General features: G+C 44.4%; 1 protein-coding gene and 1 long non-coding RNA gene across 6 annotated transcripts in view; both read right to left on the reverse strand.

Annotated features, from left to right (window-relative positions):
• LOC120909503 (gastrula zinc finger protein XlCGF57.1-like) overlaps nt 1-14871 on the reverse strand; it is an 86606-nt gene that overhangs the window by 13657 nt on the left and 58078 nt on the right. The window contains exons 1-2 of one of the 5 annotated variants that reach the window (XM_040321277.1): nt 7125-7159; nt 5405-5546 (exon numbers count right to left, since the gene is read on the reverse strand). The exons of the other annotated variants lie outside the window; for them this stretch is intronic. Of the exons in view, the coding sequence (XP_040177211.1) occupies nt 5405-5468 (64 nt within the window). The 5' untranslated portion in view covers nt 5469-5546; nt 7125-7159. Of the gene's footprint in view, nt 1-5404; nt 5547-7124; nt 7160-14871 lie in introns of those variants that run through there. 5 annotated transcript variants of the gene reach the window in all.
• On the reverse strand, nt 7377-7801 carry LOC120909508. The gene is made up of 3 exons (XR_005741283.1): nt 7736-7801; nt 7548-7682; nt 7377-7417 (listed from the first exon to the last, which is right to left on the reverse strand). It is a non-coding gene; the product is annotated as an uncharacterized LOC120909508 (long non-coding RNA).

Below are 14871 nucleotides of genomic sequence, written 5' to 3' on the forward strand. Positions count from 1 at the left end.
TGTGTGGTGGGAATTTTGTGTATGTGGCTGTAATGGGGCAGGGGGTCCAAAAAACATCCAAGGGGCTCTAGAACTTCGATGCAAGTTCATACAAAGCTCACTGGCTCAGGTTAGGATGCTCACAACAGACAAAGCTACTCTCTTCTGGTAACCTGTTGGGTAACCACAGAACAAAAATGTACCAATAGAAGGAGCGCCAGACCAAATGATGAGGCAGTCTAAAATAATTTATTGGTGTACACTAAAAAACAGTCGATGCATTTCAGGGGCTAGAAGAAACTCCCCGTTTTGGGCTTATTCATATGATTAGGGTGAAATGTGTCAGAGACATAGCTAACAGGCTGGGACTGTCTTAGGGAGCCAGCTTGGCTAAATTTAACATGTTTTGGGTGATATCATCAGTGTATAGCTTCACTTTATATTGATGGTGTCTCATGGAGTGAGAACAAGCTCTTTTGGGACCGGTACCCGGCCATTTTGTGGACCAACACATAAGCACTAAAGCTACACATGATACTCATTCTTTGACTATATTGATTAGGGCGCGGGATGAGATTCCAGTTTGTTTGTGGAGCGGATGAAGTAAATGGCCAGATTTGTCCATGTTCACCTGTCCAAACCTCTTGGAGCAGCAGAAGTCATTTATTTGGTGACTGTATTACTACTACCACTAAATGACAACTCTCTGGTGCGTGTGAATCAAGCATTTTTGGTTGCTAGGGAGCAGGCAGCTGACAGCATCCTAGCAACCAAGGATCCTACTTGTCTACTGTCTTTTTTCAAATTGTAAACAAGCCAATGGGCATCCTGGGTGATGTTATTGACTAAACGTGGGTAGTACCATATTTGGTAAATAATTTCAGGTGGGGCCGTCTGAATACACTGATCTGTAGCTCCTGCATTTTATTGCCCGAGTATTGCTGCCATTACTTGATTCTTACCCATGTGTTACTGCAATTGTCACAAGTAATGTCACAACAATACATTTTTTTGCACCATGTATTGTTGATGTACAGTATACCAGTCAAAAAACAAACCCTGACTTATCGACTAATACTGACCAAGATATAGAACAAAATGCTACAGAAAAAATCCACCAAAACCAAAGCTGTTTTATTCATACAAAGACTAAACACACATGACGGTAGTTTAACCACTTAAACAAAAAAATTACTTAGAACCCCAAAACATTATTTGCGCAGCGGTCTTACAAGCACAGTTTTTTTGGAAACAATTTACTTGTTAAATAAAAAAATAAGACAGCAGAAAAGTTAGCCCAATTTTATTTTTTTAATTGTGAAAGATTATATTACGCCAAGTAAATTGATACCCAACATGTCACACTCCGTGGAATGGAGAAACACTTTTACCCTTATAAATCTTTACAGAGGAGGTCTTGTGCTAAAATTATTGCTCTCGATCTAATGATCACGGCGACACCTCACATGTGTGGTTTAAACACTGTTTTCATATGCGGGCACGACTTATAAATGCGTTCACTTCTGCATGCGATTTTGACGGGACGGAGCACTTTAAAAAAAAAATTCTTATTTATTTTACTTTTTATTTTTACACTGTCCTTTAAAAAAAATAAATTGGGTCACTTTAGTTCCTATTACAAGAAATGTAAACATCCCTTGTAATAGAAAAATGGCTTTTTAATGTGAGATCTGGGGTAAAAAAGACCTTTCATATTTATACTTAAATGCAATAAAATAATAATAATAAAAAAGAAATTCCCCTTTAAGACCATTGGGTGGTTGTAACGTTGCTTCCGTCATCCAATGTTATGGAGTCGAGTGGGGGCCATCTTTCCCTCGCTCCAGGCCTGTGAGGGGAGAGGATCCAATCATTTCCGCTGCTACTGACGGCTCCGGTAAACCACGGAGACGACGAAGCACGGCAGGGGGAACCTCTCCCGCTGCTGATAAAAGTGATTTTACGGCAAATCCTTTTATCTGAAAGCGGACCGCCTGATGTTTAAGTGGATACCAAGGTTATGGCAGCTATATGCTGCCATAGCAATGGTATTCCACATCAAAGTACCCATGTTAAACGACGGCGGCTGGTCCATAAGTGGTTAAAGCATAAAAGACTGATGGATGCTGAAGTCAACATTGAATCCATAATGACTTTGGTTTGTAAGAAGTAGCTTTAGCTCTGTGAAAGATTTTCCGCACTTTGTATAAAATCATGACTATCACCCGTGTGACTTCTCTGGTGTCTAACAAGTTGAGATCTATTAGTGAACAATTTCCCGCAGTCTGAACATGAATAAGGACGCTCACCCGTGTGAATTCTCTGGTGTCTAACTAAGTCTCCTTTTTGAGAAAAAAATTTCCCGCACTCTGTACATGGAAAAGGGTGCTCACCTGTGTGAATTCTCTGGTGTTTAACAAGTTGAGATCTATAAGTGAACAATTTCCCGCACTCTGAACATGAATAAGGACGCTCTCCCGTGTGAGTTCTCTGGTGTCTAGTAAGGTGATCTTTTTTAGTGAAAGATTTTCCGCAGACTGAACATGAATAAGGACGCTCACCCGTGTGAACTCTCTGGTGTCTAACAAAGTCTCCTTTCCGAGAAAATCCTTTCCCGCAATCTGAACATGAATATGGACGCTCACCTTTGTGAATTTTCTGGTGTCTAACAAAGTCTCCTTTCAGAGGAAAACATTTCCCACACTCCGTACATGAATAAGGACGCTCACGCGTGTGAATTCTCTGGTGTACAAGAAGCTTTTCTTTGTCAGTAAAACATCTCTCGCACACTGAGCATAAATAAAGACGCTCACCTGTGTGAATACTCTGGTGTTTGAGAAGGTGTTTGTTTTCAGTGAAAGATTTCCCACACTCTGAACATGAGAATAGATTGTCACCTCGGTGATCTCCTTCATGGGGTGAGGAAGATTCCTCGGGATTAGAAGGATCTGTTGATCTATCTGCAGTGTAAGATTTTAAATAGACATTTGCAATCATAGTATGTGATTGATGAGAAGATTCCCCCTGATCAGAGGGATCCATTGATGTCTCCGGACAGGAAGGTCTGTGATGTATATTTTGTGTATTTGGATTTCCTCCTGGAGGATCCTGTGTGATGACATTATCTTCTGACTTACAATCAACAGATAATAGAAGATGTCTCTCCGAGGAATTCCTCACATCACATCCATCTGTTGGAATTTTTTTTTTAAATAAATGTAAAAAAAGAGTCATGTATTTTTGGTCTAGCAGTCAACAGTTGCATAGTTCTAACATAAAAAAGGGTACAATTACAACACCAAAATATGAAAACATATCAGACCCTGTTGTGGGAACATGACGTTATATTGAGGAATGGAGATGGACCTTTCATATGGTGTACAGTATCTCCTCCTCATTTGTTGGGAACATGACGTTATATTGAGGAATGGAGATGGATCTTTCATATGGTGTACAGCAGGGGTGCCCAACCAGTGGCCCTCTAAAGTGGCCCGCGATCTCCTGCTCTAGGATAGAATAGAATACTGTTATTAAAGGTAAGTTTATTACTAAAATCACAGGGGCAGATCCACAAAGAGAGTACGCCGGCGTATCTAGTGATACGCCGGCGTACTTTCAAATTTCCTGCGTCGTATCTTTGTTTTGAATCCTCAAAACAAGATACAACGGCATCTGGGTTAGATCCGACAAACGTACGTCTTCGTACGCTTTCTCATCTTAGATGCAATTCTTGGGCGTCCGCTGGGTGGCGTTCCCGTCGTATTCCGCGTCGAGTATGCAAATTAGCTATTTCCGACGATCCACAAACGTACGAGCGGCCGTCGCATTCTTTTACGTCGTTTCCGTTCGGCTTTTTTCGGCGTATAGTTAAAGCTGCTATTTGGTGGCGTACGCAATGTTAAGTATGGCCGTCGTTCCCACGTCGAATTTGAAAATATTTTATTTTGTTTGCGTAAGTCGTCCGTGAATGGGGCTGGACGTAATTTACATCCACGTCAAAACAATGACGTCCTTGGGATTCTTTGTGGATTCAAAGATTAAAAAAGTAAGTTACAGCGGCGTAGCGTATCTCACATACGCTGCGCCCATGCAATTGTACGAGGATCTGCCCCACAGTGTATATCTGGGCATATCTGTTCTGCAGGGGTTACTGGGCTGCTTTTAAACTGATCCGTAGCTGCAGAGAAGTGCACCTGCGGTTGCCTGCACTGAGCCATTGACATCTATTACCTGCGAGTTTGGTGAGCTTTCTGAAAGTGTGCCACACTTACAGGATTTAATAGAAGTCTATGGTAAAGTGCAGCTAACATGCAGAAAAGCCACAGGTGAACTGTGCTGCACTTGCAATGCGGGTAAACAGTGCACCAGTGTGAAAGCAGCGTTAGGCCCCTATCACACAGTCAGTCCAACCCAATCGGACCCTCCATTCACCTCTAAGGAGTGGCAGATGTAAATGGATTTGTGTCCGTTTACAAATGCCTACCTCCAATCCAATAGAATAGAGTGGGCTGTCATCCACCTGCTCCGCTCATTGTGACCCACTGCTCCCCTAGGCTTACAGGAAATCATCAGGAGACCTGATTTTTCAACGCTGTAGGTCAGTGACCCCTACTGGTCTTGAGGATAGATTAACGAATGCAAAGCTGTATATTCATTTATCTCTTTTATCTTGTGACCCACGACTGGGTACCAAGTCGCTTAAGTGGCCCTCGCTCTTCAAAAGGTTGGGCACCCCTGGTGTACAGTATCTCCTCCTCATTTGTTGGGAATGTGACGTTATATTGAGGAATGTAGATGGACCTTTCATATGGTGTACAGTATCTTCTCCTCACCTTTCATATGGCCTTCTCCATGTCTGTCTGTCCGTCCACCTGCTAGGTGATTAATGTGGCCAGTCTCAGGGTGGAGACCAAACCCGATTTAAGCCAGCCAAGCCTGCAATCTCAGTATCTCCTCATCATTTGTTGGGAACATGACTTTATATTGAGGAATGGAGATGGACCTTTCATATGGTGTACAGTATCTCCTCCTCATTTGTTGGGAACATGACATTATATTCAGGAATGGAGATGGACCTTTCATATGGTGTACATTATCTCTTCACTACCAATGTACACTACACAACACAATACAAATGATTAGGGTTGTTCTAAAGAAGAAAACAAATGGCAGGAGGAGATTCCAGTCAAGTGACCCGTCATAGTCACATTCCCAGCTCTACTTTAGTCATAGTGTCCTCTCTGCATTAGGCAAAGAGAACTCAATACCGTGGCACACATTTATATGAATGGGTGGCAAAAGCAGGCCACAGCATTTAGCAATAGGTAGGTTTTCCCAACTTTTCTGTCTTCCCAACTTTTGCCTAAACCACGTACATTAAAAGTGAAATGAAACTGTAAATTATTTCTTCCGTAGCATCTTTTACCTGTGTTGATAGGTGGAGAATTTTCATCCTCTTCACTCTTTATAATCATCCCAAACTCTTCCATGGACGGCTGATCCCACCCCACATACGTCTCTACTTCTTCCTCTTTAACCTCAACTTTTATGTTAATCCGTTCTTCACCCTAAATCCAAAAATGATAGAAAACATCTATTAAAGCTGAATTCAAGACAGATAAAAGAGATAAATGAATATACAGCTTTGCATTCGTTAATCTATCCTCAAGACCAGTAGGGGTCACTGACCTACAGCGTTGAAAAATCAGGTCTCCTGATGATTTCCTGTAAGCCTAGGGGAGCAGTGACACAATCCCTGAAGGCAGGGCCATCTTATTAGCACCATGGGCCCCTGGGCAAAGTAATGCTATGGGGCCCCTACAATGGAGGCAGCGCAGGTAAACAGACATCAAGTAGGTAGGAGGCAGACAGGTGGAGGTCAACAACTACAATCATTCTGTACAGCAAAGAAACAGTGGGGAAATACTACATACATAATGTAACAAAGCTGTCCTGTGCATATAATATATCTGCTAGATTGATGCCTCCCCAGCACTCTGACCCCCTCTACACCCCAAATATCCCCCCAGCACTCTGGCCCCTCTACACTCCAGATATCCCCTCAACACTGTGACCCCTCTACATCCCAGGTATCCCCCCCCCCCCCAGCACTCTGAACCCTCTACACCCCCCAGCACTCTGACCCCTCTACACCCTAGATATTCCCCCCAGTACTGTTACCATATGATAAACCTGGTATTGTGACCCCACTACATCCCTGATACCCCCTACACTGTGGCCTCTCTACATCCCTGATACCACCATTATTCCATCCATGTAGTACCCCCTTTTTAAGTGATAAGTTACAGTGCATGTGAAATGTGCCCACCTCCAGCACTGGGCTTACCTATACCAATCAAGCAGGCAGAAGGAGGGGCGGAAAAGAGGGAGCATCCCTCCGGGCATTCTAAGCCCTTCAGTGCAAACAGTGCTAGACAGCTGGGCACACCATGTCACCATCCACAATGCTACTTGGGCTAGGTGGGCTCCCAGTGCTGCTAACTCAGCAGCTCCCACTCCAGCTCCTACCCCGCAGCCTATGAGTCCCGAGCATTCAAGCTGCATGGGGTGGGGTCAGAGCATCACTGGCGCTCCAGCCCTGCCCCTCTTTGCTGGCTGTGAAATAATAGGTATTGTTCTGCACAGCATGGCACACCACTGCCAACCTGCCTCCCCTGTGTATCCATCACTCTCAGTGCCAATTCCTGGGCAGAGTTGGCTCAAGGACCAGCTGCTTTGGGGAAAGAGCAGGGGCCCCCCATGCAGCTGGGGCCCCTGGGCAGTGCCCAGGTGTGCCCACTCATTAAGACAGCCCTGCCTGAAGGCTCATCATTTTGTCAGTCTGGACTCACAGGAGCTAAGAATAGAACCATGTCATTAAAAGGAACACAAGAATAAAAATGACCCATGATGTCACATGACTAGACAAAAAACCCCACCGAAGAAAAGTGTAAATCTTGATATTTAAAAAAACAATAAAAAAGAAAGGTTTTCCAAAGGGAAACTGGAAATGGGAGGGGGGGGGGGGGAAGTAGAGGCAACATTTTAGATGTAGACGTAAAGGTTTAAACAAGAGAATACATAGAAGATTGTCATCTCATAAAGTTCAGAACCACTTCTGTGTTCTATACACAGAGTCCACCTACCTGATGGTGGTGAGGGATGGTGTGACCTTCCTGTGTGGAATCCTGGGGGTACAGAGGACGGGGACATCTCTCTGGTGGGTTCCCATTACTGGATCCATCTGTAGGAAACACACACACTGACTGAATACATTGTTTCTATGTGTTTATCAGATGATGGGGGATCTAGGTGGACCCTCCGTACTGCTCTCTCCTTTACAATAAAGTCTCCTCTTACCCGGTGATGTGAGGGGCGGCTGATTCTCCATCATGACGTCCTTGTAGAGATCCTTGTGTTCTTCTAAATGCATCTGTTCCTTCATGAAGAAAAAGAGTGTAACATTTTTACCATTACAGGAACCTGACACACACAATGATACAGTCACCATCCAGACACATCCCTTGTCTGTTACTGGATAATGTCCCAGAATTCCCGGCACCGCTCACCTCTCCTGTCAGTAGAACAATGATCTTGTTGGTGACTTCCAAAATCTTCTTCTCATTGTTTTTTCTGGGTCTCAGCAAATGCGATGAAGGCACTGTGATGGTTAGATTGTCACCAGACTTCACGGGAGGAAAACTCTGCATTAAAAGAGCAACAATAATTTGATGTGTCCTCCCTGAATCCTCCTTACCTCTCCGGTCAGGCCTGTGTATTATTTATAGAGAGAAGAGTGAGGTCATGTGACCTCTCAGAATCCTCCTTACCTCTCCAGTCAGCAGGTAGATGATCTCCAGGGCGAGGTTGAATATCCTCTCAGTCATGTGACTCGGGTGCTCTTCCAACCTCATTGATGACATCATGTGATCCATACAAGACTCCGATCTCTGTAGACAGATAATATGGTGGCCCCGCTAATCATTATAACTCACAGACAAGTGAAGATTCATTTTAAAGGCTAAGTACACCTTTGGAGCATGTTACATGTTAAACCCGTGTTTAGGGTGTGACATGTAGCATGCTCAACGCTTCCCTTTCCTGTTAAAGCAGGTGGATGGTGCTCTCTGGGCACCCACTGCCTCATATTCGAAAATGGAACAACTGTACAGCTCCCATGTCATTCATTCACAACAATCTGTGAATGAGAAAACGACAAGCCCCGTCTTCCAATATGGCAGATGGCTTGTAGTGCTGAATAAACTGTAAGGGTGCTGATGAGCACCCTCTTAATTCATTGACACTTAAGCTCTTTTTAGAGAATGCCTGTATAGCGGTACAGGCAGAAAGCAGCAGTGTCGGCAGGAGACAGAAATTGTACCTGCGATCTGCTGATTGTGAGTGCAAAGCTTTGCACGCGGAAAAAAATAATGAATGCACTTTAATTCTGGGTGTATGTATAAAATAATATCTTTATACCTCCTCTGCTGCCTGTTCCGACAACGTCTCGTCTCTACTTTCTCCCAACTCACCTCTCACCCAGAACTTCCTTTTTAAAACCCAACATCACTTCCTGTTTGCATATTACCTCACTTCCTGTCTACTTGTCATCACTTCCTCCTCGTTTGTGGTACCTTTTCCTATTTCTGTCTGTATGATCATGCCTTTCTTTCTCTGCATTTCACCATTAATTGTCTTTTTGTTCCATTGGATATAATTAGAATAGATCTCCACATTGACATGTCATTAAAGGGGGAGTCTCGTTTTTTTTTTATTATGTGATTATTATAAGATAACATCGCAATGGTTTAAAAAAAATAATAAGAACCAACAGATCCTGTAACCATCCTATAACCATCCTAAAAAAAATGCAGGTAAAAGCACAGAAAAATTAAGTATGTTAATTCCTTACTAGCTGTGTTTTTCTATAAAATTATTATTAACCACTTAACGACCGCTGCATGTATATATACGTCCACAGAATGGCACGTACAGGCATATGGGCGTACATGTACGTCCCTGCCTTTCTGCGGGTCGGGGTTCCGATCGGGACCCCCCCCCCCCCCGGTACATGCGGCGGTCGGAAATCGTGTGGGAACGATCTGGGATGAGGGCGCGGCAATTCGTTTCTAGCCGCCCCCTCGCGATCGCTCCCCGGAGCTGAAGAACGGGGAGAGCCGTATGTAAACAAGGCTTCCCCGTGCTTCACTGTGGCGGCTGCATCGATCGCGTGATCCCTTTTATAGGGAGACACGATCGATGACGTCAGACCTACAGCCACACCCCCCTACAGTTGTAAACACACACTAGGTGAAGCATAACTCCTTCAGCGCCCCCTGTGGTTAACTCCCAAACTGCAACTGTCATTTTTACAATAAACAATGCAATTTAAATGCATTTTTTTCTGTGAAAATGACAATGGTCCCAAAAATTGGGCAAAATTGTCCGAAGTGTCCGCCATAATGTCGCAGTCACGAAAAAAATCGCTGATCGCCGCCATTAGTAGTAAAAAAAAAAAAAAATGCAATAAAACTATCCCCTATTTTGTAAACGCTATAAATTTTGCACAAACCAATCAATAAACGCTTATTGCGATTTTTTTTTTACCAAAAATAGGTAGAAGAAAATGTATCGGCCTAAACTTAGGAGAAAAAAAAATGTTTATATATATTTTTGGGGGATATTTATTATAGCAAAAAGTAAAAAATATTGCATTTTTTTCAAAATTGTCGCTCTATTTTTGTTAATAGCGCAAAAAATAAAAACCGCAGAGGTGATCAAATACCACCAAAAGAAAGCTCTATTTGTGGGAAAAAAAGGACGTCAATTTTGTTTGGGAGCCATGTCGTACGACCGCGCAATTGTCTGTTAAAGTGACGCAGTGCCGAATCGCAAAACCTGGCCTGGGCCTTTAGCTGCATTTTGGTCCGGGCTTAAGTGGTTAATATACAGGATTTATATAGCGCCAAAAGCTTGCGCAGCACTTTATGACATGGGGACAGACAGTACAATTACAATACAATTACATACAGGAGAAATCAGAGGGCCCTGCTTGTTAGAGCTTACAATCTAGGAGGGAGGGTCAAGTGATACAGAAGGTAATAGCTGTGTCGGATGAGCTGACGGAGAAAATAAAGGTACAGTTGTTAGGTGGGGCAGGATAGGCTTTTTTGAAGAGGAGGCTCGTCTAACAGCACACAGAATAGGAGATAGTTGGACAGATTGAGGTAGGGAGTTCCAATGGAAAGGAGAGGCTCAGGAAAAGTCCTGGAGGTGAGCATGGGAGGAGGGGACGAGGGAGCTAGTGAGCAGGAGGAACGAAAAGAACGAGGAGGTTGGTATTTTGAGACCAGGTTAGTGATGTATTTGGGGGCAGAGTTGTGGATGGCTTTGTAAGTTGTTGTTAGTATTTTGAATTTCATTTGTTGGGTAAGCGGAAGCCAATGGAGAGGTTTTCTCAGAGAGCAGTAGCAGACACTGAGCAGTTGGTAAGGTTAATGAGCCTGGCAGCAGCATTCATGATGGACTGTAGTGGGGATAGACTTTTTTTCCTCCCTTGCATTGTGTGTTTGTGGCTGTAAAGCTCCCATTTGTTCCTCTGTAAATAGGGGGTATTTTATGAGTAGAAGGAATACGACATACATGTGTGGTGTATACACAAGTAGTCTCAGACTCTATTGTGCCACACCCAGTATCCCACTTTTGGCCGGATGTCTTCTTCTCCCTTGGAACATAACAACTTTCATTTCAATTGCTGTGGGTTCCTCGCCGCACGCCGTCACATACAGCCCCTCCTCTTTGTCCAGGCACTTTGATAGACAGATCACCCATCCAATCCTGGGACGGGTGATCTGTCTATCAAAGTTCCCCCGGACAAGGGGGAGGGGATGTATTTGACGGCGCGTGGCAGGAAACACAGAGCTATTGAAATAAAAACCTGTTATGTTCCCGTCACTCTGATCATCCGGGCAGCTGCTCGCCTCTCTCTTACCCTGCAAAGGTAGGCTGCATTGGGGACACAGGCTGCATTGGAGACACAGGCTGCATTGGGGACACAGGCTGCATTGTGGCATAGGCTGCATTGGGGACACAGGCTGCATTGGAGACACAGGCTGCATTGGGGACACAGGCTGCATTGGAGACACAGGCTGCATTGGAGACACAGGCTACATTGGTGACACGGCTGCTTTGGTGACACAGGCTGTGCTGGCGAACACGGGCTGCATTGGCAGGCACATGCTGAACTGGCGGACACAGGCTGCATTGGTGGCATAGGCTGCACTGGCGGACACAGGCTGCATTGGCAGACCCAGGCTGGCTGCATTGTTGGGCACGGATAAAGTTGTTGTTAATATTTATTTTTATAACGTGATTTTGCATAAAACATTTAAGTGTAATTTCATGATATAATTTATGAGGCCGTGTTTAGGGCTGGGCAGGGCTGGGGGGGGCAACTGGTGGTGAATAACCCTTGAGGTCTGGCTAGTAACTCAGGACTTGAAATTTTGAACCCTGGTGTATTAGGTTGCCACCTTTTCTTCAAGCCAAAACCAAACACTTTAGCGGCCTGGGACACCTTTGGGTGCCTCAAGTCGGTAATAAGACTCACAACACGCTGCAAAATGGTTATCGCAGATAAAAGTCAGCTAGAAGGGAGACACAGTCACCGAATTCACACACCGACCCGTCCACCACAGCGACCCGCCTGAGAGAATATCGCGGGAGAACACGTGACGTCACCGCCTGTACACAGGAGGAAATGGAGAGGGGCGGGATTGTCTGTGTTGAAGAGGGCGGATATGAGAAGGTACGCCACATCGGCGAGGGGCGGGCTTGTCTGTGTTGAGGGGTGGAGTGGAGCAAGATGGCCGCCGCCCCGGAGCTAGGCTGAAGCTGGGGACTTTCCTACGGCCGAGGCTCCGGAGCGGTCCGCGGATCGTGTGGTGTGCCGATCCGAACGGGGTGCACCCCTAGTAAAAGCACATTTACACACTGCAGAGGTCTGAGTTTTCCTTGCTTATACCACACAGTAACATTTGCTTGATATACATAAGCAAAACACCCAGTGACTGTGATTGGCTGCACTCCCTTCACAGCAATCAATCTCCGTGGTGAGTTCTGAGAGTCTCTATGGAGAGTAGATTCTGCCCAGTGACTGTGATGCCATCCTGTAATTGGTTGGTGTTGAGGCAGTGCAGCCAATGGCAGTGGAGGAGGTGTGAGCGGGAACTCTTGAGGTGATGGCTGTGAGGTGATGGCTGTGAGGTGTCAGGCTCTCCTATTCTTGAAATCCCCATTTTGTTTTACATTGGTGACAGAAGTGACGGTGGAATGGGTTCTGTTTTCTGTCACAGGAAATGTGGTAAAGTAAAATAATATCAGAGTCACATTTTTATATCCCATTATATGTATATGTAGTATCTGCTGGAGATAAATGTCATTACACAGTGACTATGAAGGAAGAGGACGGACATGGGGGGGGGGGGGGGGTTACTGGGTGTAAATATAAAATTATATCTTATTACCTCCTCTGCTGCCAGTTCTAACAATGTCTCCTCTCTACTTCCTCACAACTTAGAACTTCCTGTCTGCATATGACATCACTTCCTGTCTTCCACTCAGTACAACTCACCACCTACTGCACAATGTGAGTACTGTGACTTACCATAATGTGTATCTGCAATGCTGCTGAGAGAAAAACAATCCCCTCCTGGTATTCTCTATACATTGTAAATTGTAAATAGACAGGGGTCTTAGGAAGCCAGCTTGACTGAATTTAAGACTTTCTGGGTGATATCATCAGTGTACGGCTCCACTTTATATTGATGGTGTTTTATGGAGTGAGGACAAGCTCTTTTTTTTTTTTTTTAAATGTAATCGTTATTTTGAAATTTTTCAAAGAACAAACATACAGTCAGCCAACGTAGATCAGAAAGAGGAAGACAAAGACATCACATAACATGACATATCAGGCCGTATACCGGGTACATGTGTTCCACACAGGAGTAGTAACAATCCAGGGGTGTACTTAACCCGGGGGACACGCTTGGGGGAATGATTATCAACATATTGCAACCATATTATAAATTCGCTCAACAGAGGGTCAGCCCTGTAATCCCTTTCCGGCACGCACCTGTGGAGAGTAAATGCCTCCAATCAACCATAGGAATCAGATCATACCTCTGGGTATCAGGCACACAGACAGTGGGGGAGTAGAGAAGGGAAAACTTAGATGAAGGAGGCATAAATAATACAAAAACACTGAATTGGGGAAAAAACGAAGAAATAAAAAGAAGAACATCTGCTATCTGCACTACGCAATGTAGAAACTGTGGCAAACCTGCCTAGGCTCTACAGGACAAGCTCTTTGGGAAATGGTACCTGGCACAAAAAAACACAGAGCTCCACGCAATGTTGATTCTTTGATATCTTGCTTAGGGCTCAGAATGAGATTCCAGTTGCACCAGGAAGAATTTGGTGGCAGTGTTACTATTGCCACTAAATGACAACTGTCTGGTGCGTGGGCTGCAAGCATCTTTGGTTGCTAGGGCCCAGGCAGCTGACAGCATCCTAGCAACCAAGGATCCTTCTGTCTACTAGCCATCTTTCAGACTAGCACATAAGCATCAGAGCTACACGCAATACTGATTCTTTGATATCTTGATTAACCACTTGCTGCCTGTGCTATAGCCAAAGGACGGCTACAGATCACAGATCAGTGTAAAGGGCCAATCACAGTGGCTCTTTACCACATGATAAACTGTGTCCAATGACAGCTGATCACAGATGTCAACACAAGCCGGTTATCGGCTTTTTGCTCCTCATCCTGACAGCGTGAGGAGAGAAAAAGAGAGCCAATAACCGGCTTGTGTTAAAGGGACATCAGCACTGTTTATCAGCGTCCTGATTATCAGTGCAGTCCCACCAGTGGCAATCAGTGCCTTCTCAGTGTCACCTATCAGTGCTGCCTATCAGTGCCCATGAGTCCCAGCCTCATCAGAGCACATCAGTGAAGGAGAAAAATTACCCTTTGCTAAATTTTATAACAAATTATAAAAAATGTTTTGTTCCAGTTTGCGAACTCGTTAAAGTAAAAGGCCAGATTTGGCCATGTTCGCCTGTCCAAACAGCTGCAGCAGGAAGTCATTTATTTTGTGGAAGCATTAGTGCTGCCACTAAATGACAACACTCCCTGGTGTGTGGGCCGCAAGCATCTTTGGTTGCTAGGGCGTAGGCAGCTGACAGCATCCTAACAACCAAGGATCCTGCTTGTCTACTGGATTTTTTTCAAATTGTAAACAAGCAAATGGGCATCCCAGGTGATGTTGTTGACTAAACGTGGATAATAACATATTTGGTTGTTAACATCAGGTGGAGCTGTCTGAATACACTGATCTCCGGCATCTCCATTTTATTGCCTGAGTATTGCTGCCATTGCTTGATTATTGGTCATGTACTAATAGAATAAAATTGTAATAAAAAAGGTACATAAGTCCAGCTGAAGTGCCTATAATCATTACAGCAGCGCTACTGTCATACTCGATTATGATCAGCTATCATGTGTTAGTGGCACACAAGGAATATAGAGTTGACAGATGGTGAGAGAAGTTCCAAGATAACACACAGATGGTGATCCTACTGTGGTAAATAAATGTGCACCTCACACCAGAATCCGTGCGTCACACTGCCCTTCGGGGTTCACACTCACCAGAGAGATGAACACATTGGGTATTGATATGTTAACCACGGTGGTCATCAGTATCATGGAAGGGGTCACAGCATATCCTGGGGTCCTTACCGGTACTCGGATAGAAAAAAAGCGTAATTCAGTTTTTCTCATTTTTCTCTAATTTCCAAATTGGTATATTGCATAAAACACCCTCAGTCAAACTA

Source organism: Rana temporaria, chromosome 8 (genome assembly GCF_905171775.1).
Source record: "Rana temporaria chromosome 8, aRanTem1.1, whole genome shotgun sequence".
Taxonomy (NCBI): Eukaryota; Metazoa; Chordata; class Amphibia; order Anura; family Ranidae; genus Rana; species Rana temporaria.